This window comes from Nomascus leucogenys, chromosome 18 (assembly GCF_006542625.1).
Source record: "Nomascus leucogenys isolate Asia chromosome 18, Asia_NLE_v1, whole genome shotgun sequence".
NCBI classification, from domain to species: Eukaryota; Metazoa; Chordata; class Mammalia; order Primates; family Hylobatidae; genus Nomascus; species Nomascus leucogenys.
Genome location: NC_044398.1, coordinates 88,387,431 through 88,413,598, shown reverse-complemented (window position 1 = coordinate 88,413,598; position 26,168 = coordinate 88,387,431). Strand labels below are relative to the sequence as shown.

At 44.2% G+C, this 26,168-nt stretch overlaps 1 protein-coding gene across 3 annotated transcripts in view; it reads right to left on the bottom strand.

Annotated features, from left to right (window-relative positions):
- PDXDC1 (pyridoxal dependent decarboxylase domain containing 1) overlaps positions 1-26,168 on the bottom strand; it is a 65,115-nt gene that overhangs the window by 13,556 nt on the left and 25,391 nt on the right. For all 3 annotated transcript variants that reach the window (XM_030798046.1, XM_003269307.4, XM_030798047.1), the window contains exons 5-13: positions 23,774-23,920; positions 21,534-21,723; positions 19,256-19,324; positions 18,344-18,422; positions 9,064-9,148; positions 8,106-8,154; positions 7,852-7,953; positions 6,306-6,431; positions 2,503-2,553 (exon numbers count right to left, since the gene is read on the bottom strand). In XM_030798046.1, coding sequence (XP_030653906.1) covers positions 2,503-2,553; positions 6,306-6,431; positions 7,852-7,953; positions 8,106-8,154; positions 9,064-9,148; positions 18,344-18,422; positions 19,256-19,324; positions 21,534-21,723; positions 23,774-23,920 — 898 coding nt within the window. The remainder of the gene's footprint in view (positions 1-2,502; positions 2,554-6,305; positions 6,432-7,851; positions 7,954-8,105; positions 8,155-9,063; positions 9,149-18,343; positions 18,423-19,255; positions 19,325-21,533; positions 21,724-23,773; positions 23,921-26,168) is intronic.

Below are 26,168 nucleotides of genomic sequence, written 5' to 3'. Positions count from 1 at the left end.
ATCTTTTCTTTCTTTGAACTCAGTGGTCTCAAATGTCAGTGTGTGTAAGAAATAGTATACAGGGTTAGAGACACTTCTGGTTCTAGTAACGTGATAGACTGAGTGAATACTGAAGTTGTCAATTCTGAGTATCTGAAATACTGGATTAAATATAACCAAGAACCAAAAAAAGGTTAAACCATGGCTGGGCTCACACACAAAAAATGGTGAATCCACAAAGAACAGGAAATAGAAAGACGACTGTAAACTGAGTGGCAGGGGATGGGAGCATGTCTGGGGCCTGGCACTGGGCTTTCAGGGCTAGGGTCTTGGGTGTTAATGCCCAGGTGAGGGACAGTGGTTGAGTCTGTATAAGGCCTTTACAAAGCTTCTATAAGAAAAAACAAACAGATTTGATTTCAGATAGTAGTAAGAGTGATGAAGACGACCCAGGGGATGGAGTGATGTCTGACAGTGGGAGGTGATCTTAGGGTGGTCAGGAAAGGCCTTTCTGAAGAGGTGAGATTTAAATTAAGATCTGAAAGATAAGAAACCAGTCATTAGAAGAATTGGGGCTGGGGAGGCCGGGCGCTTTAGCTCACGCCTGTAATCCCAGCACTTTGGGAGGCTGAGGCGGGCGGATCACAAGGTCAAGAGTTCAAGACCAGCCTGGCCAACATGGTGAAACCCCATCTCTACTAAAAATACAGAAATTAGCTGGGCATGGTGGCATGTGCCTGTAATCCCAGCTACTCGGGAGGCTGAGGCAGGAGAACTGCTTGAACAGGGACCCAGGAGGCGGAGGTTGCAGTGAGCCGAGATTGCGCCACTGCACTCCAGTCTGGGCTACAGAGTGAGACTCCGTCTCAAAAAAAATAAACAGAAGAATTGGGGGTGGGGGTTGGGAAAAGTGTTTCCAGGCAGAGAGAACAGCATGTACAAAGGAGACTGTTGGGAGGGTTAAATGAAATAATGTATGTAAGGTACTCAGTACCACACATGAATTTCACAAGCAGCAGCTGGGATGGTGGTGATGGTGATGGTGGTGATGATGATGATGATGATGATGACGACAACTCACAGGCCATCATGCCTCATGGTGTTAGCCAATTATCATATCCTCTACTGAAAAAACAGCCACTGGAAGAAGGGACAGAGCAGGCTTTCTGCCTGGGCCAATGTGGCCTACAGAGATGCTCCAAAACAACTGGTGATTAACTAGCACCACTGGGTCCCCCAATTTGAGAATGAGGGAGCAGCAATGACTGAGGAAAAGCCAAGTGCACTCAACATGGCAGGGGCAGGAAAGCAAACAGGCCCAGCACCGCCTGGATTCCTAACAGCTTGCTCAATCTAGGCCATAATTTGCTTCTCTGTTTGCAATCAGAGGAGTCCAACCAACATACTTTCATTTGACAGTCAGGCTTGGAAAGAAAATGACTCAATGTCACAGGGCCACCCTGTGGCACTACTCTGAGCAGAGCCCAGGCCTCTGAACTTAGATTCATCCCTTCTGCTTCTCCAGTGGTCCACTTCCTCGTCCAAGGGTAGAACCCCCACCGAGCTAGAACTCGGGTCAACTCGTTCCAGACTCCCACTCAGAAGGCAGAGTAGCCACACCCCCTTCAACCAAACCATGTATTTTTTTTTCTTCCTTGAGCCAGGGTCTCTGTCACCCAGGCTGGAGTGCAGTGGCGCAATCTTGGCTCACTGCAACCTCCGCCTCCCGGGTTCAAGCAATTCTTTCACCTCAGCCTCCCCAGTAGCTAGGACCACAGGCGTGTGCCACCATGCTCGGCTACTTTTTGTATTTAAACCAAACCATGTTCTAAAAGAAAAATAAACTCTACTGACTTGAACCCCAAATACACTCAAATGTTAGTTTTAAACTTAAGCATACCTTGCAGAATTGTCAAAGAAACACTCAGTGAACCTATTTAAATTAGAATTTGACATGTATTTCCTGAAGTTCTAAAATACAATGAAGCAAAAACAAAAACATTCAAACCTGAACTGATCCTCATTCTCTCCTAAGTCCTTATTTCCTTATCTAGTTATGCCTAGGGAACAATCTCTGTTGGATTCACTTCAGGAAGGTATCAGGAGAAGACAAGAGCAGGGCCATTTGCTTTTGTCTTTCTCCCACTTCATGCAAATGAAAACTGATGGCAGAAGGTTGCAGAAAGAGAAGCCCAAAGCATTCTGAGGCACAAAGTGAGTTTTCATTTTGGGAAGATGAGCGTGCCCAAGGCCTTGGGCAGCTTGAACCTCAACACAATAAATGAAGTACACGAAAAGCACCATAGGAATTAAACATTGTATGGTTCAAATTTCTTCGCTTCAGGCTCACTGTATAAATATAGGCAGTTTTGGGTTTTTTTTTTGTTTTTTTTTTTTTTTACTGGAGCTGCCACAATTCCACTGAAATGTGGAGAAAATCATCCTAAAGTTCTAAAATCATTCTAAGTTGCTGAAGTTCAAAAAAAGTTTTGTTTTGAAAACAGATGAAATTATATACTATACCAAGATATTGATGTAATTCACTTTCTTCAAACTTCCCTGCAACCGCTGACTCTGCAAATGACAAAAAATAACACATGTAATTAGACGGACATGGGATATGAAGAAGTGGTTTTCACCAGGGGCTGTTGAGGTCTGTGAACACGGATGTCAGGCAAAGTCACCTGCAACTTGGTGGTTTCTAAGTTCAGCCACCTGTTTTTGTATTTCAACATCTGTAAATATTCACCAATCTTTCATTTAAAAGTTACATGTAGTAATTCAAGAAAAGCAGTTTCTAAAAAGACACAGAAATCTGTTGTATTTGCAATGTAAGTCTGTCTTTCATTCAAAAGCTACTGAGTATAAACATGTGCAAGGCACAGTACTGAACACTAGGGGAGACCAATGACAAATGAGAGGACGCAGCACGCTCAAGAGCTGGTGATAAGAGCACAGTGCTGCCACTTATCACCTGCAGGACCATGGATAAGTCACTTCATCTGCTAGTCACCAGCTATGTAACCTGTCTGTGCTTCAGTTCCCTCAATTATAAAATGGGGAGGATAGTATGTATCTCACACTGCTGTGAGGATTAAATGAGTTGATAGGCAATCCAACAAGTGCTTAGAAACAGGGTCTAGAATGTAGTGTCACTAGACTAATGTCTCAATCCCAGGTCCCTCATCACTAATCATATCTAACTCATGGGATTGGAGTACATTAATTCAACAGATATTCACTGAGTACTGGACAATAGAAAGCCCCTCAAGAAATTCCTTTCTTAAAGAAAATTAATTCTGAATACACTGTCATCAGTGGAACTTACATTCTAGTGAAGTTGCAGGGATCAAATGAGATGATGCATGAAACTACTTCATGGTGCCTGACACTGAGGTGAATGATCAATAACTACTGAAGACAGGAAAGAAGAGAGGGAGAAGAGAAGGAAGAGAAGGAAGAGGAGGATGAGGAGGCAAATGCTGATTTCCACTCTCAGGAAATGTACGCTCCACTGTGGACTATAAGGCATGGCTATATACATATCACCATGTCTGCTAAATGTCCATGCAGTTTAACACATGCATTTAGCCTGTGAGTCAGCAACAGGACAGCATTCAAATCCTCAGGAGTATACGGTTCTGCCTGCAGGAAGATGCCAGAGCTGTGCTGACCTCAAGGGTCTCGTAGTTAATGGCATCATTTTCCTGCACTCCATAGCCAAAGGAAATTGAAAAAATCTCCTGAGTGCCCAAACCATCTCTAAGTTACTAAGGCTTCTCTTTTCTAAGAACCACATCTCAAGAAGTGAGCTAATAGCAGAGCGAGACACTTTTCAAAAAATGCAGTGCTTTTGTAAACATAATGAGCATCAATTCTTTTTTGAGACAGAGTCCTACTCTGTTGCCCAGGCTGCAGTGGAGTAGTGCAGTAGTGCTATTTGGGCTCACTGCAACCTTGACCTCCTGGGCTCAAGTGATCTTCCCACCTCAGCCTCCTGAGTAGCTGGGATCATAGGTGTGCGCCACTACACCCGGCTAATTTTTGTATTTTTTGTAGAGACAGGGTCTCACCACATTGCCCAGGCTGGTGTCGAACTCTGGGGTTTAAGTGATCCACCTGCCTTGGCCTCCCAAAGTGCTGGGATTATAGGCATGAGCCACTGCACCCAGCCCAGAGCATAAATCTTAAAACTATTGAACTATCCTAACATATGATGAACGAAGGGACTACTGCTAGAGCACTATGAAAATACTTTTCTTGTGTGTGTGTGTGTTGTTTTTTAGATGGAGTCACCCAGGCTGTAGTGCAGTGGCACGATCTTGGCTTACTGCAACCTCTGCCTCCCAAGTTCAAGCAATTCTCCCTGCCTCAGCCTCCTGAGTAGCTGGGACTACAGGTGCCTGCCACCATGCCACGCTAATTTTTGTATATTTAGTAGAGACGGGATCTCACCATGTTGGCCAGGCCGGTCTCAAACTCCTGACCTCAGGTGATCCGCCCGCCTCGGGCTCCCAAAGTGCTGGGATTACAGGCATGAGCCACCATGCCCGGCCTATTTTTCTTTCTTTTTTTTTTTTTTTTTTTTTTAAAGAGACTGAGTTTCACTCTGTCGCCCAGGCTGGAGTGCAGTGGCACGATCTCGGCTCACTGCAAGCTCCGCCTTCTGGGTTCACGCCATTCTCCTGCCTCAGCCTCCCAAGTAGCTGGGACTACAGGCACCCATCACCATGCCCAGCTAATTTTTGTATTTTTATTAGAGACAGGGTTTCACCGTGTTAGCCAGGATGATCTTGATCTCCTGACCTCATGATCTGCCCACCTCAGCCTCCCAAATTGCTGGGATTACAGGCGTGAGCCACCGCACCTGGCCACCTATGTTTCTTAAATATAGAGATGATACTTGAGGAAGTGCCAACTTCCCAAGAATATATTTAAAACAAAGATTTCAACCCACATGCATAACTTATTATATGAACAGACACTACTGCAAGAGCTCTACCTGTATTCGTTCCTCGAGCCATCCTGGCAATCCTTGTCATATAATTTATATTTCACAGGTAAGAAAATGGAGGTGACGCACTTCTGAGCTTAGGTAGGGCTCAGCTCTAACCCTGAGTAAATATGACCTTGTTTTTTGGCCTTTTTATTTTTTTGAGACAGAGCCTCACTCTGTCACCCAGGCTGGAGTGCAGTGGTGTGATCTCGGCTCACTGCAAGCTTCGGCTCACTGCAAGCTCCGCCTCCCGGGTTCACACCATTCTCCGGCCTCAGTCTCCTGAGCAGCTGGGACTACAGGCGCCCGCCACCATGCCCAGCTAATTGTTTGTTTTTTTTTAGTAGAGATGGGGTTTCACCGCGTTAGCCAGGATGGTCTCGATCTCACGACCTCGTGATCCGCCCGCTTCAGCCTCCCAAAGTGCTGGAATTACAGGCGTGAGCCACTGTGCCCAGCCTGTTTTTTTGCTTTCTAAATGCTGTGATCTGAATATTTACGTCCCCACAAAATTCCTATGTTGAAACCTAATCCCAAATGAGTTGAGGCCTTTGGGAGGTGATTAGGGCATGAGGATGGAACCCTCAAGAACAGGATTAGTGACTTCTGAAAGGGGCTCAAGGGAGTGTGTTCACTCCTTCTGCCATGTGAGGCCACATGCAAGGCACTATCTATGAGGAACGGGCCCTCACCAGACACGGAATCTCCTGGCACCTTGATCTGAGACTTCTCATGTCCAGAACTGTAAGTAATAAATGTCTGCTGTTTATAAATTACCCACTCTAAGGTATTTTGTTATAGAAGCCTGAATGCTCTAAAACACTGAAATATAGCATAATTATGTATTTTTCACAATTAGAACACACCTAAAATGGAGAGAGAATTAGAATTGTCCCCAACAGCCCTGCAATTTGGCAACCCAAGCCAGCTGGTTTTTAAAACATTCATGCCCTCCATAACCACCCTGTAACCTTCCTATTCCCTCACCGCAGTCAGTCAATCAAGGGGAACACTCACTCCCCACCCCTCCACCTTTTGTACCCTTCTCCACCCCTTGGAAGTCATCTGTGACTTCTTTTCTGATCCCATGCTGACAATGGTGTTCCTTTTCATCTGATTTCATCTGCACACAAATGCTGGGACAGACAACCCAGCACTTTCTCCCAGAACTTTGAACAAGAAATATTTACATGCAGGGCGATTAGTCACTGGCTCACGAGACAGTCAATCCAGACAACAACACTCTGGATGGAAGGTACAGAAATGAGATGCTTTTCTGTCTGTGCTGTGGCCAAGGAGTCTTTCATTTAAATGTCAGGCTTCTACTCACCAGTTGACAGGCATGCTTGATCCTCTCCACAATCCCATCAAGTCCCAAGTATTGTAAAGACAACCACAGAGGCAGGGCACGGAGTTTGTCTGCGGGCTTATTTGATGTAAGACCAGCAATTAAAGTCTAAAAAAGCCAAAAGAGGTTTATTAATCAAAGCCATTGCAATCTCATAATACAACTAACCAGCTACCATTTGCTACCCACTTAGTGTGGGCTAGATGCCATACTAGTCACTAGGCTTGCATTATCCATGTGATCTTCCAACAACTCTGTGAGCTAAGTATTCTCAGTAACTTCACTCAGAGACCTCAGTTTGTCCAAGGGTTCACAGCTCAGGAGTGGCAAAGCCAGGAAAAGCCAGTGGAAAACCCAGATGGGTCACATCCCAGAACCTAGGAGACTCCCCACTTTGAAGGTAGCTCTGAGCATCCTCAAACACCTGGCCATTATTAGCTGAGCAAGACAGCAGTGTTTTAGCAGAAATCACTTAAACCTTATTTTGCACGCTGACCTATATTATCAAGAACCACCCTATTTTTTTGTTTTTTGTGACAGGTTTCGTTTTCATTCTGTCACCCAGGCTGGAGTGCAGTGGTGTGATCATAGCTCACTGCAGCCTTGATCTCCAGGGCTCAATCAGCCCTCCCACGTTAGCCTCATGAGTAGCTGGGACTACAGGCTTATACCACCATGCCTAGCTAATTCTTTGTTCAGTTTTTTATAGAGATAGGGTTTCACCATGTTGCCCAGGCTGATCTCAAACTCCCAGGCTCAAGCGATCTGCCTGCCTCGGCCTTCCAAAGTGCTGGGATTACAGGCATGAGCCACCACGCCTGGCCCACAACTACGATTAAAAAAAAAAATGTGGCCAGGTGCGATTGCTCATGCCTGTAATCCCAGCACTTTGGGAGGCCGAGGCAGGCAGATCACCTGCGATCAGGAGTTCAAGACCATCCTGACCAACATGGTGAAATCCTATCTCTACTAAAAATACAAAATAAGCCGGGCATGGTGGCGCATGCCTGTAATCCCAGCTACTTGGGAGGCTGAGGCTAGAGAATCACTTGAACCCAGGAGGTGGAGGTTGCAGTGAGCCAAGATCATCTCACCACTGCACTCCAGCCTAGGTGACAGAGCGAGACTCCATATCAAAAAAAAAAAAAAAAAGTTACAACCTATCGGACAATGTGGATCAGGAGGCTTAAAACTCCCCCACTCAGTCATTCCACATCTGGGAACCTATTCTAAGGAAATAATTAGAAACACAGAAAGACGTTCACTGCTTCATTATTTCAGTAACAAAAATCTGAAAACATCCTGTAAGTTCATAAATGGAGAATAATTAAATTTTGACAGAATATTATGCAATCATAAAATGTCATTAAAAAAAAGTCTCACCTTACATGTTTCTCTTTAAAAAAATGAAATAGAAGTGAAATTATGGGTATTTTTCACTTTTTCCTGTATTTTTCTGGATTTGGCCCCCAAAGCCAATAATGTGTATTAGCCACACCCACTCCTTCCCCAGTGAGGGGAAACTTACCAAGGCAGGGTCATCATGTTTATACAGAGTCACCGCAGGAACAGCTGGCAAACCCAGCCACGGACCAGGAGTCATCGTCATGCTATCACATTTGGTTGCAGCCTACCAAAACAAGAACAACTCTTTGTTAGATTATCAGAATACACAAACCTAACACCCTCCTCCATTCATAAAAACTGTGAAGAGCCATGAGGGATTGAGTGATTTTAAATTCCTTCTTAAAAACACCAATATTCAGTAAATCAACAACATACCAGCACTGATGAGGAGACATAACCCAGAGCCAATGTTGCCAGATTCACACTGGAAGAAAAAACACCAGTCTAAGAACTAATTATTTAATGTTTCTCACTCACTATGTACTTAAAAAAATCAAGGCTGTGCTGTTGCAAGTTGACACTTAAGTATATTTTTCATGTGTTATTAGCTTTTATAACAGCAACAGAAGAGGTGCTTTATACAAATGAAGGAAAATCCTGAAAATGCACTTTAATAAAAATGTGTCTCAGGAACTATCCCCACTCATTTAATATAATGGGAGTATTATTCTCTTTCATGGATCTTATTTTCCAGTTATCATTCTTTACTTAGGGATCAAAAAGAAAACTCCCTGTATGATGTGGTGGATATGGGCTACTCTGGCTGCCCATGTCCGTCCCCCCTGCTTCTCTTAGTGGCCCTCCAACAGCCTTCTGGGGCACCACCCCCAGTTCCTCCAGCACAACATGAGCTTTGTGGGGAGGAGACACCACTACCTGCTCCAGAGGAGGGCAAAGAACCTGAACTATCAGAGGATTACTTCTCCCTGGCCACAGTGGCTGGTTCAATATGAGACTTCTGTTAGGACTTCCAGATGACCACGAAGCTGGAAAGAAGGCTGGAGTTTCTGCAGCTACTTTGCACTGTAACAGGAAGATCTGTCCATAGATAGAGGAAACCAAGCCCAGTGCCTGTGACTGAGGGAGCAGAGGTGGGAGTAAGACACTGAATCCTGGTTGATGTCATGCCTGAGGCAGTCCTAACACTGCTCTTTGTAGTTATGTGAGCCAGAGTAAGATCTCTTTGGGCTTAAGCCAATTTGGGTTATTTTGTGATCTGTGACCCAAAGAGCCCGTCGCGATAAATGTCACCAAAGTGAGAGCCTGGATGTCCAGTTCTCATGAGGAATCTGTGCAGGCCCGAATGGAGCCACTAGCCTCACCCCCAGCTTACCCCTCCACATGAAGCCATATGCCATACTGCTCACAGAGTTCTTTCAATCTCCCAATCTTGTCTGTGTGTCCTACTGCTGCAGTTCCTAGGATAAAATAAATCAGGGCATTAAAAGGAACAAATGTTTTCTAAGGCTTTATACCTTAAGCACTTTTATACACATTATCGCCCTAGGAGGGAAGTGACTTATTATATCCCTATTTTATTTTCTTGTGGAAGGACTTAAAATCAGTGTTTGTGAGTTGATTTATTACAAGCTTTGAAGAGTATGTAAACTCTATTACATGTATCTAATTGTGTCATTGAAATATTTTATATACTTATTTTCTATCTACTTGATCTGCTGACTCATGAGAAATATATTCAAATCTCCCACCAAGATTGTGGTTTGTCAATATATACTTGTGTTATATCAGACTTTTCCTTTAGCTTTCCTTTATATATTTTAAAGTTATGTTCACAAGCATTTATAACTGTTTTTTTTTTTTTTTTTTTTTGAGAGGAGTCTCACACTGTCGCCCAGGCTGGAGTGCAGTGGTATGATCTCAACTCTGCAACCTCCACCTCCCAGGTTCAAGCAATTCTCCTCGCCTCAGCCTCCCAAGTAGCTGGGATTACAGGCGCCCGCCACCACGCCCGGCTAATTTTTTTGTATTTTTAGTAGAGACAGGGTTTCACTATGTTGGCCAGGCTGGTCTCAAACTCCTGACCTCGTGATCCATCTGCCTCAGCCTTCCAAAGTGCTGGGATTATAAGCATGAGCCACCGTGCCCGGCAAGTATAACTGTTATTTCTTTTAGGAGATTACATCCTTCATCAATATGAAGTCTATTTTATCCCACACTAATATTGCTATGGTACTTTCATTTTGTCAGCATTTGTCCAAGATAAACTTTTCCACCTTTTTATTTTATTGTCACTTCCTGGATTATTTTGATTTAGATATGCCCTTTATAAAAATCATATAGGTGGGCTGGGTACAGTGGCTCACAGCTGTAATCCCAGCACTCTGGGAGGCCCAGGTGGGTGGATCACGAGGTTAGGAGATGAAGACCATCCTGGCTAACACGGTAAAATCCCGTCTCTACTAAAAATACGAAAACAAAATTAGCCGGGTGTAGTGGCAGGCGCCTATAGTCCCAGCTACTTGGGAGGCTGATGCGGGAGAATGGCGTGAACCCGGGAGGCACAGCTTGTAGTGAGCTGAGATCGTGCCACTGCACTCCAGCCTGGGTGACAGAGTGAGACTCCATCTCAAAAAACAAACAAACAAAACATATAGACGAATTTGTTTTTTTTCCACCCAGGTTCTTTGTAATACAGAACATGCATTCTGAAGCCAGCGTAAGCATATTAAGCACTTTCAGCCGCTCCCTTGGTCATTGATTGCACTACAGATTTTGCTGGGGAGATCCCTTTTCAGAGAGAGCTTAGTTAAAACGTGGAGTCAGGCATTCCCCCAACCGTCCTAAATGTCCAGTTAGCAGCAAGCCAACTAATAAGATTTCAAACCCTCACCAATGGCCTCAACAAACACAGCTAAAGAAAGTAGTTCTTTTGTAAGGTCTATGCCAGGAAAAGGGCTGAAAACTTTTTCCCCTCATACCTAAATCTACCTCAAATTAAAAAAAAAAAATCTTAACAGACACATTTAGTTTAGCTGAAACAAGATCAAATGTCAATGCATGGGCTGTGCCACAGGCTCTTCCAGCAAAATAAAAGCGTACTGCTGTGTTAGTGCCTGGACCGCATTCAGATTCTCTTTTCATATTTCTTGGCAACGTCTGGTGACTAACCCTTGACATGTGTCTTCTGACATCTGCAACATAATCACACTGGCAAGTCACTCAGTCACATGCAAACTGCAGCCCCTCCAATTTATCATGTGATTGAATATGGGTGAATTTGTGTTTTTAAACAATAAAGCAGGAAGTGATGGTTTTCCTGTTGGCAAAGTGAATATTTATGTGGTTTTTCTATTTTGTCTTTTTTTTTTTTTTTTTTGAGACAGAGTCTAGCCCTGTTGCCCAGGCTGGAGTGCAGTGGCGCAATCTCGGCTCACTGCAGTCTTAGCCTCCTGGGTTCAAGCTATTCTCCTGCCTCAGCCTCCTAAGTAGCTGGGATTACAGGCGCCTGCCACCACAACCGGCTAATTTTTGTATTTTTAGTAGAAAAAGGGTTTCGCCATTTTGGCCAGGCTGGTCTCAAACTCCTGACCTCAGGTGATCTTCCCGCCTTGGCCTCTCAAAGTGCTGGGATTACAGGCATGAGCCACCGCATCAGGCCTAAATAAGCAGTTTTATTGTAGTATGATTTTTTTTAATTAATTTTTTTGCACACAAAGCAATTAACATTTTCTAAAAATACATACAAACAAAAAGATGCATATCAAACATATTAGGAAGGTTGCACATGGGAAGACGGGGTATAGAAATGGGGGGTGGGAATTAAAGAAAATAAATGAGAGAGGGACTTTGTATGGATCAATGATAACTCAATCCTCTATTTGACAAAGAAGAAGGAGAAGGAAGAAGAAGAAAAAGAAAGTGGGATAAAAGATCAGAAAGGGAAGAAAATAGAAAAAATTAGAGTATGACTCCAGGGTAGACCTGTTTTGTTGTCACTGGGTTGGTTGGTTGGTTGGTTTGTCTGTTGTATTTTTCATATGTTTCGCCATGTTGGCCAGGCTGGTGTCGAACTCCTAGCCTCAAGTGATCGACCCACCTCGGCCTCCCAGAGTGCTAGGACCACAGGCGTAAGCCACCATGTCAAGCCCCCACATGGGGTCTGGCCTCCGTGGTAGACCTCACAGACGGGGCGGCTGGGCAGAGGTGCTCCCCACATCCCAGATGGGGCGGCCGGGCAGAGGGGCTCCTCACTTTCCAGACGGGGCGGCTGGGCAGAGGCGTTCCTCACTTCCTAGATGGGGAGGCGGCCGGGCAGAGGCGCTCCTCACTTCCCAGACGGAGCAGCCAGGCAGAGGCGCTCCTCACTTCCCGGACCGGGCGGCCGGGCAGAGGCGCTCCTCACTTCCCAGACGGGGCGGCCGGGCAGAGACGCTCCTCACTTCTTCCCAGATGGGGTGGCCGGGCAGAGGCGCTTCTCACTTCCCAGACGGGGCGGCCGGGCAGAGACGCCCCTCACTTCTTCCCAGACGGGGCGGCCGGGCAGAGGTGCCCCTCACTTCTTCCCAGGCGGGGCGGCCAGGCAGAGGTGCCCCTCACTTCTTCCCAGACGGGGCGGCCGGGCAGAGGAGCCCCTCACTTCTTCCCAGACCGGGCAGCCGGGCAGAGGTGCCCCTCACTTCTTCCCAGACGGGGCGGCCGGGCAGAGACGCTCCTCACTTCCTCCCAGACGGGGCGGCCGGGCAGAGGCGCTCGCACATCCCAGACGGGGCGGCCGGGCAGAGGTGCTCCCCACTTCCCAGACGGGGCGGCCGGGCAAGGCACTCCTCACTTCTTCCCAGACGGAGTGGCCGGGCAGAGGCGCTCCTCACTTCTTCCCAGACGGGGCGGCCGGGCAGAGGCGCTCCTCACTTCCCAGGCGGGTCGGCCGGGCAGAGGCGCTCCTCACATCCCAGATGGGGCGGCCGGGCAGAGGCGCTCCTCATTTCTTCCCAGACAGGGCGGCCGGGCAGAGGCGCTCCTCACTTCCCAGACGGGTAGGCTGGGCAGAGGCGCTCCTCACTTCCCAGACGGGACGGCCGGGCAGAGGCGCTCCTCACTTCCCAGGCAGGTCGGCCGGGCAGAGGCGCTCCTCACATCCCAGATGGGGCGGCCGGGCAGAGGCGCTCCTCATTTCTTCCCAGACAGGGCGGCCGGGCAGAGGCGCTCCTCACTTCCCAGACGGGTAGGCTGGGCAGAGGCGCTCCTCACTTCCCAGAAGGGACGGCCAGGCAGAGGCGCTCCTCACTTCCCAGACGGGGCGGCTGGGCAGAGGCGCTCCTCACTTCCCAGACGGGGCGGCCGGGCAGAGACACCCCTCACCTCTTCCCAGACGGGGTGGCCGGGCAGAGGCGCTCCTCACCTCGCAGACGGGGCGGCGGCCAGGCAGAGGCGCTCCCCACATCCCAGACGATGGGCGGCCAGGCAGAGACACTCCTCACTTCCTAGACGGGGTGGTGGCCGGGCAGAGACGCCCCTCACATCCCAGACGATGGGCGGCCAGGCAGAGACGCTCCCCACCTCCCTGATGGGGTGGCGGCCAGGCAGAGGCTGCAATCCCAGCACCCTGGGAGGCCAAGGCAGACGGCTGGGAGGCGGAGGCTGTAGCGAGCCAAGATCACGCCACTGCACTCCAGCCCGGGCAACACCGAGTGAGGGAGACCGCGTCTGCAGTCCCAGCACCTCGGGAGGCCGAGGCAGGCAGACCACTGAAGGTCAGGAGCTGGAAACCAGCCTGGCCAACATGGCGAAACCGCGCCTCCAGCCAAAGGAGAAAAACCACGGAGGGGTGGTGGCGCGCGCCCGCTATCCCAGGCAGGCTGCAGGCCGAGGCAGGAGAATCACGGGAGCCCGAGGCAGGAAGTCTGCAGCGAGACGAGTACACTGCAGCCTGGGCAACAGAGGGAAGAAAAGAAAGACAAAGAAAGAGAGGAAGGAAGGAAGGAAGGAAGGAGGGAGGGAGGGAGGGAGGGAGGGAGGGAAGGAAGGAAGGAAGGAAGGAAGGAAGGAAGGAAGGAAGGAAGGAAGGAAGGAAGCTTTTTTTTTTTTTTTTTTGAGACAGAGTCCCTCTCTGTCGCCCAGGCTAGAGTGCAGTGGTGCGATTTTGGCTCACTGCAAACTCCGCCTCCCAGGCTCAAGCAATTATCCTGCCTCCGCCTCCCAAGTAGCTGGGACTACAGGTGCACACCACCACACCTGGCTAATTTCTGTATTTTTAGTAGAGATGGGGTTTCACCATATTGGGCAGGCTGGTCTTGAACTCCTGACCTTGTGATCTACCTGCCTCAGCCTCCCAAAGTGCTAGGACTACAAGCACGAGCTGCCATACCCGGCCTATTGTAGTATGACTTAAATGCAACAAAACTCACTCATGTAAGTATACAGTCCAATGAGTTTTGACAAATATATAGAGCATGTAACCACCAACACAATCAAGATTCAGAATACTTCCATCAACTCCCAAATCCCATCAACCCCAATATAATTACCCTTCCCCTGACTTCTCACTGGCCCTGGAACATCCTGATCTGCTTCTGTCACTGTAGTTTTTTGCCTTCTTTTTTTTTTTTTTTTTGAGATAGGGTCTCACTCTGTCACCCAGGCTGAAGTGCAATGGCACAGTCTCGGCTCATTGCAAGCTCTGCCTCCTGGGTTCATGCCATTCTCCTGCCTCAGCCTCCCGAGTAGCTGGGACTACAGGCACCCACCACCACGCCCAGCAAATTTTATTTATTTATTTAATTTTTTATAGAGATGGAGTCTCACTCTGTCACCAAGGCTGGAGTGCAGCAGTGCAATCTCACCTCACTGCAACCTCTGCCTCCCGAGTTCACGCCATTCCCCTGCCTCAGCCTCCCGAGTAGCTGGGACTACAGGCGCCTGCCACCAGGCCCAGCAAATTTTATTTATTTTTTTATACAGATAAGAGTCTCACTCTGTCCCCAAGGCTGGAGTGCAGTGGTGCGATCTCACCTCACTGCAACCACCACCTCCCGAGTTCATGCCATTCTCCTGCCTCAGCCTCCCAGGTAGCTGGGACTACAGGTGCCCACCACCACACCCAGCTATTTTTGTATTTTTAGTGGAAACGGGGTTTCATCGTGTTAGCCAGGATGTCTGGATCTCCTGACCTCGTAATCCACCCGCCTCGGCCTCCCAAAGTACTCAGATTACAGGCTTGAGTCACTGTGCCCGGCCTGACATTGTATTTTAAAGAATTTTTTTTTTTTAAGAAAGGGTCTCACTCTGTCACCCAGGCTGGGGTATGGTAGCACAATCTTGGCTCACTGCAACCTCTCTCTCCTGGGCTCAAGCCAACCTCCCACCGAAGCCTCTGGAGTGGCTGGGACTACAGGTACACACCACCACACCTGGCTAATGTTTAGCATTTTTTGTAGAGATTTCCTAGGGGTTTTGCCATGTTGCCCAGGCTGGTCTCGAACACCTGAGGGCAATTGATCTTGCCGTCTCAGCCTTCCCAAGTGTGGGGATTACAAGTGTGAGCCACCTGTAATTTCTCCATTCTAACAGACATGTAGTAATGTCTCCTTACTGATCTTAATTTGCATTTCACTAATGACTAATGATGTTAAACATCTTTTCAAGTGCTATACATTTTCATTTTCTTTGATGAAGTAACTGCTCAAATCTGTTGTTCATTTAAAAAATTGTATTGTGGGCTGGGCACAGTGGCTCACACCTGTAATCCCGGCACTTTGGGAGGCCAAGGCAGGCAGATCACCTGAGGTCAGGAGTTCAAGACCAGCCTGGCCAACATGGTGAAACCCCATCTCTACTAAAAATACAAAAAAAACTAGCTAGGTGTGGTGGCGCATGCCTGTAATCCCAGCTGCTCGGGAGGCTAAGGCAGAAGAATCACTGGAACCCAGGAGGTGCAGGATGCAGTGAGCCAAGATCGCACCACTGCACTCTAGTCTGGGCAACAGAATGAGACTCCATCTCAAAAAAAAAAAAAATTGTATTGCTCGTCTCCTTACTGAGTTGTAACGGTTCTTTATATATTTTAGATACAAGTTCTTTGTCAAACAAATGTTCTGTAGCTTCTGGGGAAAAGAATGAAAAAGAAATTTTAAAAGAAGACAGGCAGGCCAGGCGCAGTGGCTCACGCTTGTAATCCCAGCACTTTGGGAGGCCGAGGCGGGCGGATCACGAGGTCAGGAGATCAAGACCACGGTGAAACCCCATTTCTACTAAAAATACAAAAAAATTAGCCAGGCGTGGTGGCGGGCGCCTGTAGTCCCAGCTACTTGGAGAGGCTGAGGCAGGAGAATGGTGTGAACCCGGGAGGCGGAGCTTGCAGTGAGCCGAGATGGCGCCACTGCACTCCAGCCTGGGTGACAGAGCGAGACACCGTCTCAAAAAAAAAAAAAAAGAAGAAGACAGGCCTGGGACAGTGGCTGGCTGGGTATGGTGGCTCATGCCTGTAATCCCATCACTTTGGGAGGCCAAGGCAGGTGGACCACCTGAGGTCAGGAGTCTGAGACCAGCCTGGCCAACATGGCAAAATCCCGTCTCTACCAAAAATACAAAAATTAGCTGGGCATGGTGGTGTGCGCCTGTAATCCCAGCTACTCGGGAGGCTGAGGCAGGCGAATTGCTTGAACCTGGGAAGCGGAGGTTGCAGTGAACCAAGGTCGCACCACTGCACTCCAGCCTGGCAGCAGAGCAAAACTCCATCTCAAAAAAATAAAAATAAAAAAAGACAAAAAATAAAAAAAGAAAAGAAAAAAATGTTTTGCAAATATTTCTCCCAGTCTGTAACTTGCCTTTCATCTTCTTAGTAGGGGCTTTCAAACAGCTAATGCTTTTAATTTTTGATAAAGTACAATTTATGGTTCACATATTTTATATCCTAAGAAATGCAACCTAAGGTCACAAAGATCTCCTGTATTTTCTTTGAGACATTTTATTGTCTTAGATCTACGCTTAGGTTGATGAACCATTTATAGTTAAGATTTATATATAGAGAGAATAAGATAAGGGTTAAGATTCAGTTTTTTTCCATATGGATATCCATGCTCTAAGACCACTGATGGAAAAAGATTGTCGTTTCTCCCTTTAATTACCTGAGTATCTGTAAAAACCTGAAGTGACCATATACTTCACATGAGTCTATTTCTGAATTCTCTGTTTTCTTTGGTTAATCTCACACAGTCCTACTTGCAGCTTTACAGAAGTCTTGAAGTATGACAAGATAAGTCTTCCAATTTTGTTCTTTTTCAAAATTCTTTGGGCTATTCCTAGATCCCTTGTATTTCTATATAAACTTTAGAATTAGCTCATCAATTTCTATAAGAAATTGTAGCCTGTTGAGATTTTAAGAGGGATTGAGTTGAATCTATAGATTAGTTTGGGAAGAAATGACTTAATACTTAGTCTTCCAACCCATGTGTATGGCGTATCGTTCTTGGGTCTTCTTGAATTTCTCTCAGTAACATTCTTAGTTTTCAATGTATGGATCTTGCATATATTTTTTTAAATTTATCCATAAATTTTTCATGTTTTTTGATCCTATTATAAATGACATTTAAAATTCAATTTCCAATTCTCCTTTGCTAGTATATAAAAATCCAGAAAATGGTTTAGATTTGATCATTAGTTCCAGTAGCTTTTCTTTAGTTTTCTATCTATACAATCATGCCTGCAAATAAAGTTTTACTTCTTCCTTTCTAATCTGTATGTCAGGTTTTTTTTTGCCTTATTGCACTGTCTTAGATTTCAAGTATGATGCTGAATGAGATAAATGGAGCAGCAAGTGGTAGTTGCTCTGCTGCCTATAAGGTAGATATTTAAGTGTGACATTTTATGAATTTTCCTGTTTAATTTTTACAACAATCTTACAATGTCAGTACAATTATTTTTATTTATTTATTGAGATGGGGTCTTGCTATGTTACCAGGTTGGTATTGAACTTCTGGGCTTAAGCCAACATCTTGCTTGTCTCCTGAGTAGGGGGAGTATAGGCATGTGCCACCACACCTGGCTTAAATGTGTTATTTAAAAATTCAGGCCAGGCACAGTGGCTCAGGCCTGTAATCCCAGCGATTTGGGAGGCTGAGGCAGGCGGATCACCTGAGGTCAGGAGTTCAAGACCAGCCTGGCCAACATAGTGAAACCCTGTCTCTACTAAAATTACAAGAAATTAGCCAGATGTGGTGGCACGCACCTGTAATCCCAGCAATTCAGGAGGTTGTGGCAGGAGAAACACTTGAACCCAGGAGACAGAGATTGCAGTGAGGTGAGATTGTGCTACTGCACTCTAGCCTGGGCAACACAGTGAGACTCTGTCTCAAAAAAATAAAATAAAATTCAGTTTAGAACAGAGAAAGGAAGTACATGAAGGAGAAGATAGAGAAGCATTTACAATCTAAATGAAAAAATATACACACACATAAAATAACTTCCAAAACAAACCAACGATTAAAGAAAAATCTAACGAGCCAACCTTACTATTACAATTTTTGCTACAATGTGGATACAGACTATCTTAAACATGTGGTACACACACATTTCTTAAGACTTTATCTTTTATAGACTGAGGACGTAGCCTCGCTCCTATATATTCAAAATGGTAGACTCAGCATCATGCTACCTACCTGCATTTGCAACAAGCAACAGAGGCAGTCTTCCTCGCTCTATATCATCTTTAATCAGTTTCTCCAGGAAGGCAACATCCTGGAACCAAAACAAACCATTAAAATATGAGGTGCCCAGTATAAAAGCTATAAAATGAAAAATTATGACTTACAAAAGAAGCAGATAACTCTCAAAAGTAATGTCAAATCAATTCTTACTCTTGACAATTTTTCTGTTTTCTCTCATCATAGATGTGAAAATCAAATAGTTTTCCTTGAAGACTAGAAAAATCAGTTAAACAAGATTAAAGGTAAAAACTGTACATATGCAGGAACATTTCTTTGATTTTAAACATTTACATTTAAATGAAATGTTCTCTCAACTACCCTAAAACAGCCAAGAATGTATCTCTACTATTACTCACTGATGTACCTAAACTAGAAAATAAAACTACCTTGACAAAAGAAATAAAAAACTCTAAAATCCATCCCTTCCTTTTCCTTCTGGAATCATTAAGGAGAGATTTATCACCTGCATGTCTGAAAATAAGCAGAACTCAATCCCACGATGACAATGAAGAACCTCATTTTCAAAATCTGCCCACTCATCAATCCAGGCAACAGTGCTAACTCATTAAAAGTAGGAGCTTCAGAAGAAATTTCTGGTGCTTAATTGAGCTGCCATGTTTCTACTTAAAGCAGGTGATACAGTAATTACAAGACTCCTTAAAAGCCAGGTGCTCCTGACCTAAATACCAACCAACCTTTGTGGACATTCACATATTAACAGAAGCATATATTACACAAGGCAAGGATCCAAGCAATACGTGAGTAAGCTACTAATTAGCTGGAGGCCAGCAAACAGAACTTCATTTGAAAGGCAGTTTCAAAACACAATCCCACATGATTTTACAAACCAAAAGTAGAACTCACCATCTGATGCTGGGATCCAAACATAGTGTTACAGGGTACACGGCACAAGCAGGGGAAGGGCAAGCCGAGCTGCAGGAAGAAACACACGACTTGACAAGAAAGCTCTCTGCACCATTCACTTCAGATTGTGAAAGAATGTGGCTCTAAGACAAGCCACGATTATTCTTCTAAGAAATCTCTCCCCTTTGGAACTCTTGATATTATAAATTGATGTTAAAGTACATTTAGAAAGCCAAGCCAAAAAAAAAAAAAAAAAAGGTGAATTTCCAAGTGCCTTATAAGAGGATGTAATGTAAAATTTTCTAAATGAGTCAAGTAACTATCTTTGGTATATTCTAGAATATACTAGAAACACTTTGGCAAACACAGAAACAACTGCGTGGTGAGCATTTTAGTGGGGGTAATTTTGGATTCTTTCTCCAAGCATTACTGGTAAATAACACCAGCTAAAGGCATTCAAAGAACAGTATCTTATTTATGGGTCCACCCACCCCTAAAAAGTAATAAATATGGATTAGCAGATGCACATTTCTCAAGAGAAGTGAAGTCAGTGTTATGCACAGAGACAGTGACTGTCAACTTAATTTTATATTCTTCATGTTTAACTTCCAAGTTCTTGAGGAGTTTACAGTTTTAGGAATTGTAAATAGTTGCAGCATATTGTTCTGTATGACTAAGACTTGGTAGCATTCAGAGACCAAAAATTTAATAAGCACATTTTTCTCCTTAAAGGATTAAAAATTATGAATATGACACCCAAGTAAAACAAATCCTCAAAAAAATACAGGTATTAAAAGTGAAAATGCCTAGTCCCCTACCCTATAAGCCACCAATCCACTCCGTTAACACTTTAATACATAACCTTTCAGATATTTTCTAGGTATAAATTTATGTATTTTTCTAGGTACAAAAACATAGGTATAAAGGATACACACACTTCAAAAAACATGAACATAACCATCTTATATATGCTCTCTGCCAGCTGCCATTCTCAACAGAACACTCTCACACATCTGTTGAAGGTTAGACTGTTGTCCCCAGACAGGCTTGTGTCCGCAACAGCCTGGCTTGCAGTAGACACTAAGTAATTTCATTTCACATTTCAGAGGATTATTATTAAACTCCCCATTTTGTACACCCTCAAGAAGAGGACATAATTTCTTAACACCAGTGATCACAGCTCAGAATCAATTTAAAAGTCACTAAGTGTCTCCCATACATCCCCCTGGGACTCTTACAGCTTACAAAAGAGGAACCCTCCAACCCTACGGGTTTTGCTTTCAAACGTTCTTGGCAAAGACGGTTAACAGTGTCTTATCTCGATGTAGTCCCCCCAGTTGGGCTAGAAGCACCACGAACTTTAAAAATAGTCATGCTCGGCTGGGCACGGTGGCTCACGCCTGTAATCCCAGCACTTTGGGAGGCTGAGGTGGGCAGATCATGAGGTCTGGAGATCGACACCATCCTGGCTAACACGGTGAAACCCCATCTGTACTAAAAAAAAATACAAAAAAATTAGCTGGGCGTGGTGGCAGGCGCCTGTAGTCCCAGCTACTTGGGAGGCTGAGGCATAGCATGAACCCGGGAGGCAGAGCTTGCAGTGAGCCAAGATCGCGCCACTGCACTCCAGCCTGGGTGACAGAGCAAGACTCCGTCTCAAAAAACAAACAAACAAACAAACAAACAAAAAAAACAATAGTCATACTCTTTGATCCAGCAATTCTAGACTGACTCTGAAAATCCATCTGAGGACCATAACCCTAAATAAAATACAGAAAGAGCTTTATGCACAGAGAAGTCCTTAACAGCACTACACAAAGAACATTACCTGAAAATGGTCACAGAAAGCAAGAGAATGCAAACACTCTTAATTGTCCAAAAAGGCAACAGTTAATTCCTATATATTCACTTGAAGAAATACCATGAAGGCATTAAAAATAAACTATACTTTGAAAAATTATTATTAAAATGATATATTCCTGTTTCAACAGTAAGTGAAAAGAGCCAGATACAGATACAACCATATAAACACAAACACACCCCCTTCGATTAAAGTCTGGGAAAAAAGAAAAAATGTTGACTGTGGATGCCGTTGGGTAATCTATCACATATTCCTTATTTCTGAATTCAGTAATTTTTACAAATATGACAAAAGCATATAAGACCATCTTTCTTTTCACTCAACAAGAACAGCAACTAGAGAAACGGGTCAACTTTAAAACTTTCAGGACAAAACAAGACATTATTTCTTTAAAATAGCCACCTGATACCACATTACCTGATTACAAAGGTATTGGCCCAGGCCAGGTCTAGCAGCAGCACTAAGATATATGACAGGCTTCTTGTTATATAACACACTGAAGCCATCCACTACGAAGTCTTCATATCGAGAATGAATGGCAAGCCTACATATCTTTGCAAGTCCTTCTCTTTCCTCTTCGTGGAAATAAGCACAGCCATTTTCATATCTGTTAAGAGATACATATTAATATGTTCTTATTTCTGGTTAAGGATTGTAGAAGTTAACCTTATAATCATGGAGACAATTATTTTCTCAAGCTAGGAATTGTCACTTTTATCAGGCAGAGAGGACGGGAATGTGAAACATCCTCATCATAGATGGCTGACACCTCGTTACAGCTGGGGTTACCAAGCAGCGAGACAATAACCCTCCATCCATACCCAATTCCATAAAGAGCAGAAACTATGAAAACAAGTAGAGACCAGGAATTCCCAGATATAAAAAGCCTGAAGATCATGGTTCTGGCTTATTATGAACTAAGGCCAGCACTGGATAACACAGGCATAGCTCATAGCAGAGTTTCAGCCCTAAAACTTCCAAAGTAAATAAAACTGTCAAAAATGCTAGTCAGAGGCTGCGTGTGGTGGCTCATGCCAGTAATCTCAGCACTTTGGAAGGCCAAGGCAGGCAGATCACCTGACGTCAGGAGTTTTGAGACTAGCCTGGCTAACACGGTGAAACCCCATCTCTACTAATTGCCAGGTGTGGTGGTGAGTGCCTGTAGTCCCAGCTACTCGGGAGATTGAGGCAGGAGAATCGCTTGAACCCAGGAGGTGGAGGGTGCAGTGAACTGAGATCGTGCCATTGCACTCCAGCCTGGGCGACAGAGCAAGACTCCGTTTCAAAAAAATAAAAAAGCTAGTCAGGCTAACTTTTGGTTTTACTATAATCTGCTGAGGCTCCATCTCCTAGAGGAAGAGGGACAATTTCAACTACAGGCATTAGATTTTTAATAGAACAACAGAACACTGCTCCTTTAATAAAGTTGGGCAAATTTATACTCTTGCTTGGCCAAGTTCTTTCCCAACACTGAAAGTGACAAATGTCTCAAGTTAGCCAAACATTCCTTCCCCATAAAAGTAGAAGCATAAACCCAATACCACTAGTCATAGGACTCCTACTGAATCCTTCATCTGCTGTAATTCCTTAGTACTGCCAGGATTATCACAGAATAAAACAAATTTCAATTTTATACCACATATTCATCTTCCTTATGACAGAGTTTTCTTTTTTTTTTTTTTTTTTTTTGAGACAGAGTCTCGCTCTGTCGTCCAGGCTGGAGTGCAGTGCCTCAGCCTCCCAAGTACCTGGGACTATAGGTGCCCACTACAACGCCCGGCTAATTTTTCTGTATTTTTAGTAGAGATGGGGTTTCACCATGTTAGCCAGAATGGTCTTGATCTCCTCACCTTGTGATCTGCCCACCTCAGCCTCCCAAAGTGCTGGGATTACAGGCGTGAGCCACCGCGCCTGGCCTCAGGGTTTTCTTTCTAATAAAACACAAGCTAATATTTTCAAAGCACAGCTGGCCCTCCGAACCTGTGGGTTCTGCATCTGTGGGTTCAACCAAGCACCAGTAAAAAATCTTCAGAAATTTAAAAAGATAGGTGCCTCTGTACTGAATATCTACAGACTTTTTTCCTTGTCATTACTCCCTAAACAGTACAGTGTAACAACTATTTACACAGCATTTACATCTTATTAGGTATTATATGTAATCAATAGACTAAAGTATATGGGAAGATGTGCCTCAGTTATATGCAAATACTGTGCTATTTTATATAAGCGATTTGAGCATCCATGAATTTTTTTATCCATAGGGTGAGGATGAGGTCAAGAACCAATCCCCAAAGGACACCCAAGGATAAGGGAACAACTGTATTTGAATCTAGATCATTGCTCTATCTTCTACTGACATGTGCCAATTAGATACCCCACAAATAAGTAACTGCTGACCCTATCAAACACATATGTGCTTCTATTCTCCACCCTTCACATGTATTAGTCCATTAGCTCATTTAATCCTCACAATGCTTCTACGAAATAGGTATTAATACTACCCCCATCTAACAGATGATGAAACAGGCATTGAGAGGTTAAACACCCCTTTCAAGGAGAAGGAAATCTGAACCCAATTAGTACAGCTCCAGAAAAAAGATCTTTCAGTCTCTACCCGACTCATAAAAGTCTTCACTAGAAACTCATCATGTCTTTACCTGAAAATTCTGCATAGCCATAAGGTGGTATCTGAAAGTATCCTAGTTGTAAGTTTTCTCAGCTTCTCTTTGTCCAGAGTTGAAATATAAGCTCCCAGACTATGTCCCAACAAAGCCATATGACCTTGTTCTCCAATATTTTGGATTCTGTTAAGCAAAAATTAGTTTAAAGTATTAGGGTCAAACCATAAAAAAGGACATAGAACTTAGAGACACAGAATTCCACAGAAATATCTGTCAGACTCGAAATCTACTTAATGGCCCAGAAGGCAAATCAATGCACAAACGGTAGTGATAGTTTGGTGAGAATTTTTTCTCTTTTTTGAGATGGAGAAAAATATATATATATATTTTTTCTGAGATGGAGTCTCCCTCTTGATGCCCAGGCTGGGGTGCAGAGGTGCGATCTCGGCTCACTACAACCTCCACCTCCTGAGTTCACGTGATTCTCCTGTCTCAGCCTCCTGAGTAGCTGGAATTACAGGCGCCCACCACCAAGCCCGGCTAATTTTTTATATTTTTAGTAGAGATGGGGTTTCACCATGTTGGCCAGGCTGCTCTTGAGCTCCTGACTTCAGGTGATCCACCTGCCTCGGCCTCCCAAAGTGCTGGGATTACAGGCATGAGTCACTGCGCCTGGCCAGAAAAATATTTTTATAATTTGAGTTCCAGGAGGTAAATATCCCTTTGTAAATTGAGTACCTACAAACAGTTTTAAAATAATTTCCTATTAAAGTATTTTAAAAATTAAATACCAGCCTTAAGAATTGCGGAGGGTAGAGCTAAGGTAAAATGAGCTGAAAGCATTTTTTAAAGAACTAAATCCTGGCCAGGCGCAGTGGCTCATGCCTGTAATCCCAGCACTTTGGGAGGCCGAGGTGGGCAGATCACGAGGTCAGGAGATTGAGACCATCCTGGCTAACACGGTGAAACCCCATCTCTACTAAAAATACAAAAAATTAGCTGGGCGTGGTGGCGGGCACCTGTAATCCCAGCTACTCAGGAGGCTGAGGCAGGAGAATGGAGTGAACCCGGGAGGCGGAGCTTGAAGTGAGCTGAAATGGCACCACTGCACTCCAGCCTGGGGGACAGAGTAAGACTCCACCTCAAAAAAAAAAAAAAAAAAAAAAAAAAAAAGAATTAAATCTCAAGTCTATGCATCAAATAAGAATTATTTATTGCAATAATATAGCAAATTCATGGGGGACTAGGTATTATTTTATATATAATTAGAATTATGTAAAATGTTTTATACAGAATTAAAACTAATTTCCCTTATAAAGAATAACTGTAAAAAAGAAGGAATAAGTTTACAATTGTTAACTGTGAATAATAAGAAAAAGACAAATAACCTAATAAGATCATGGGCAACAGACAGTTCCTAGAAACATAAATGGGTCTTAAAACATACAAAAAGACACGTCACTTGGTTCATAATAAAAAAACCCCGCAAATTCAAATTATGTTGAAATACCATTTCTCACTTATCAGATTTCTCATCAGAATATCACTTATCAACGATCCTTCAGTCTGATAACGCCTTTGCAGGTGAAAGTGTGGAAATAAAGTACTCTCATACATTGCTGGTGGGACTGCTAAATGCCGCAACTCCATGGAGGGAAATTTGGCAGGATCGATCAAAATTACGAAAGCACACACTGTCTGAGACAGCAACTCCACTTTCAGGACTTTGTCCTCCAGACACCTGCTTCTATGAGAAGTGACACATGTCGAAAGTTGTTTGCTGCAGCAATGTTTGTAACAGAAGAACATGACAGGGGACCAATAACATAAAATATGGTACATCTGTTCAAAGTAAAATACATAGGTCTGACAAAGGAGAAAGTTCCTCTGCATTAATATGCAGTGAACTCCAAGACATAAGTGAAAAAGTGCAAGGCACGGAGCATGTGCATAGTAATTATGTATTAGAGAGGGTGGGCATGGACATTTTGCTGGTGTATAATACATATAAAATCTCTCTGGAAGAATACACAAGACACTGGTAATGTCAGCCTCTGGAGAAGAAAACACGGTAGGGAGATAGAGGTAGGAAGGAAATTTCCCTTTGTACATCGTTTTTTACTGTCTGAATTTTGAACCAAGAGTACAATTTTACTTGCTTCAAAACATTAAATTTAAAATAATTAAAGAGAAAACTAACTAAATACCTAATGAATACAAGTACAGCAATTCTTAGGAAGCAGAAGCACAGCAGCAGAAAGACATACGACACTCACTCTTCAGTCCTTCTGCCAGCGCCTCTCTAAGGCATGATACCATAAAAACCATGGGATCTAATTTCAATAATGCCTTCATTTCACAAAATACATATTACATATAAATGTCTTTCTGAAAATAAAAAGAATTATTTTAATATCATATGTAACTCAAT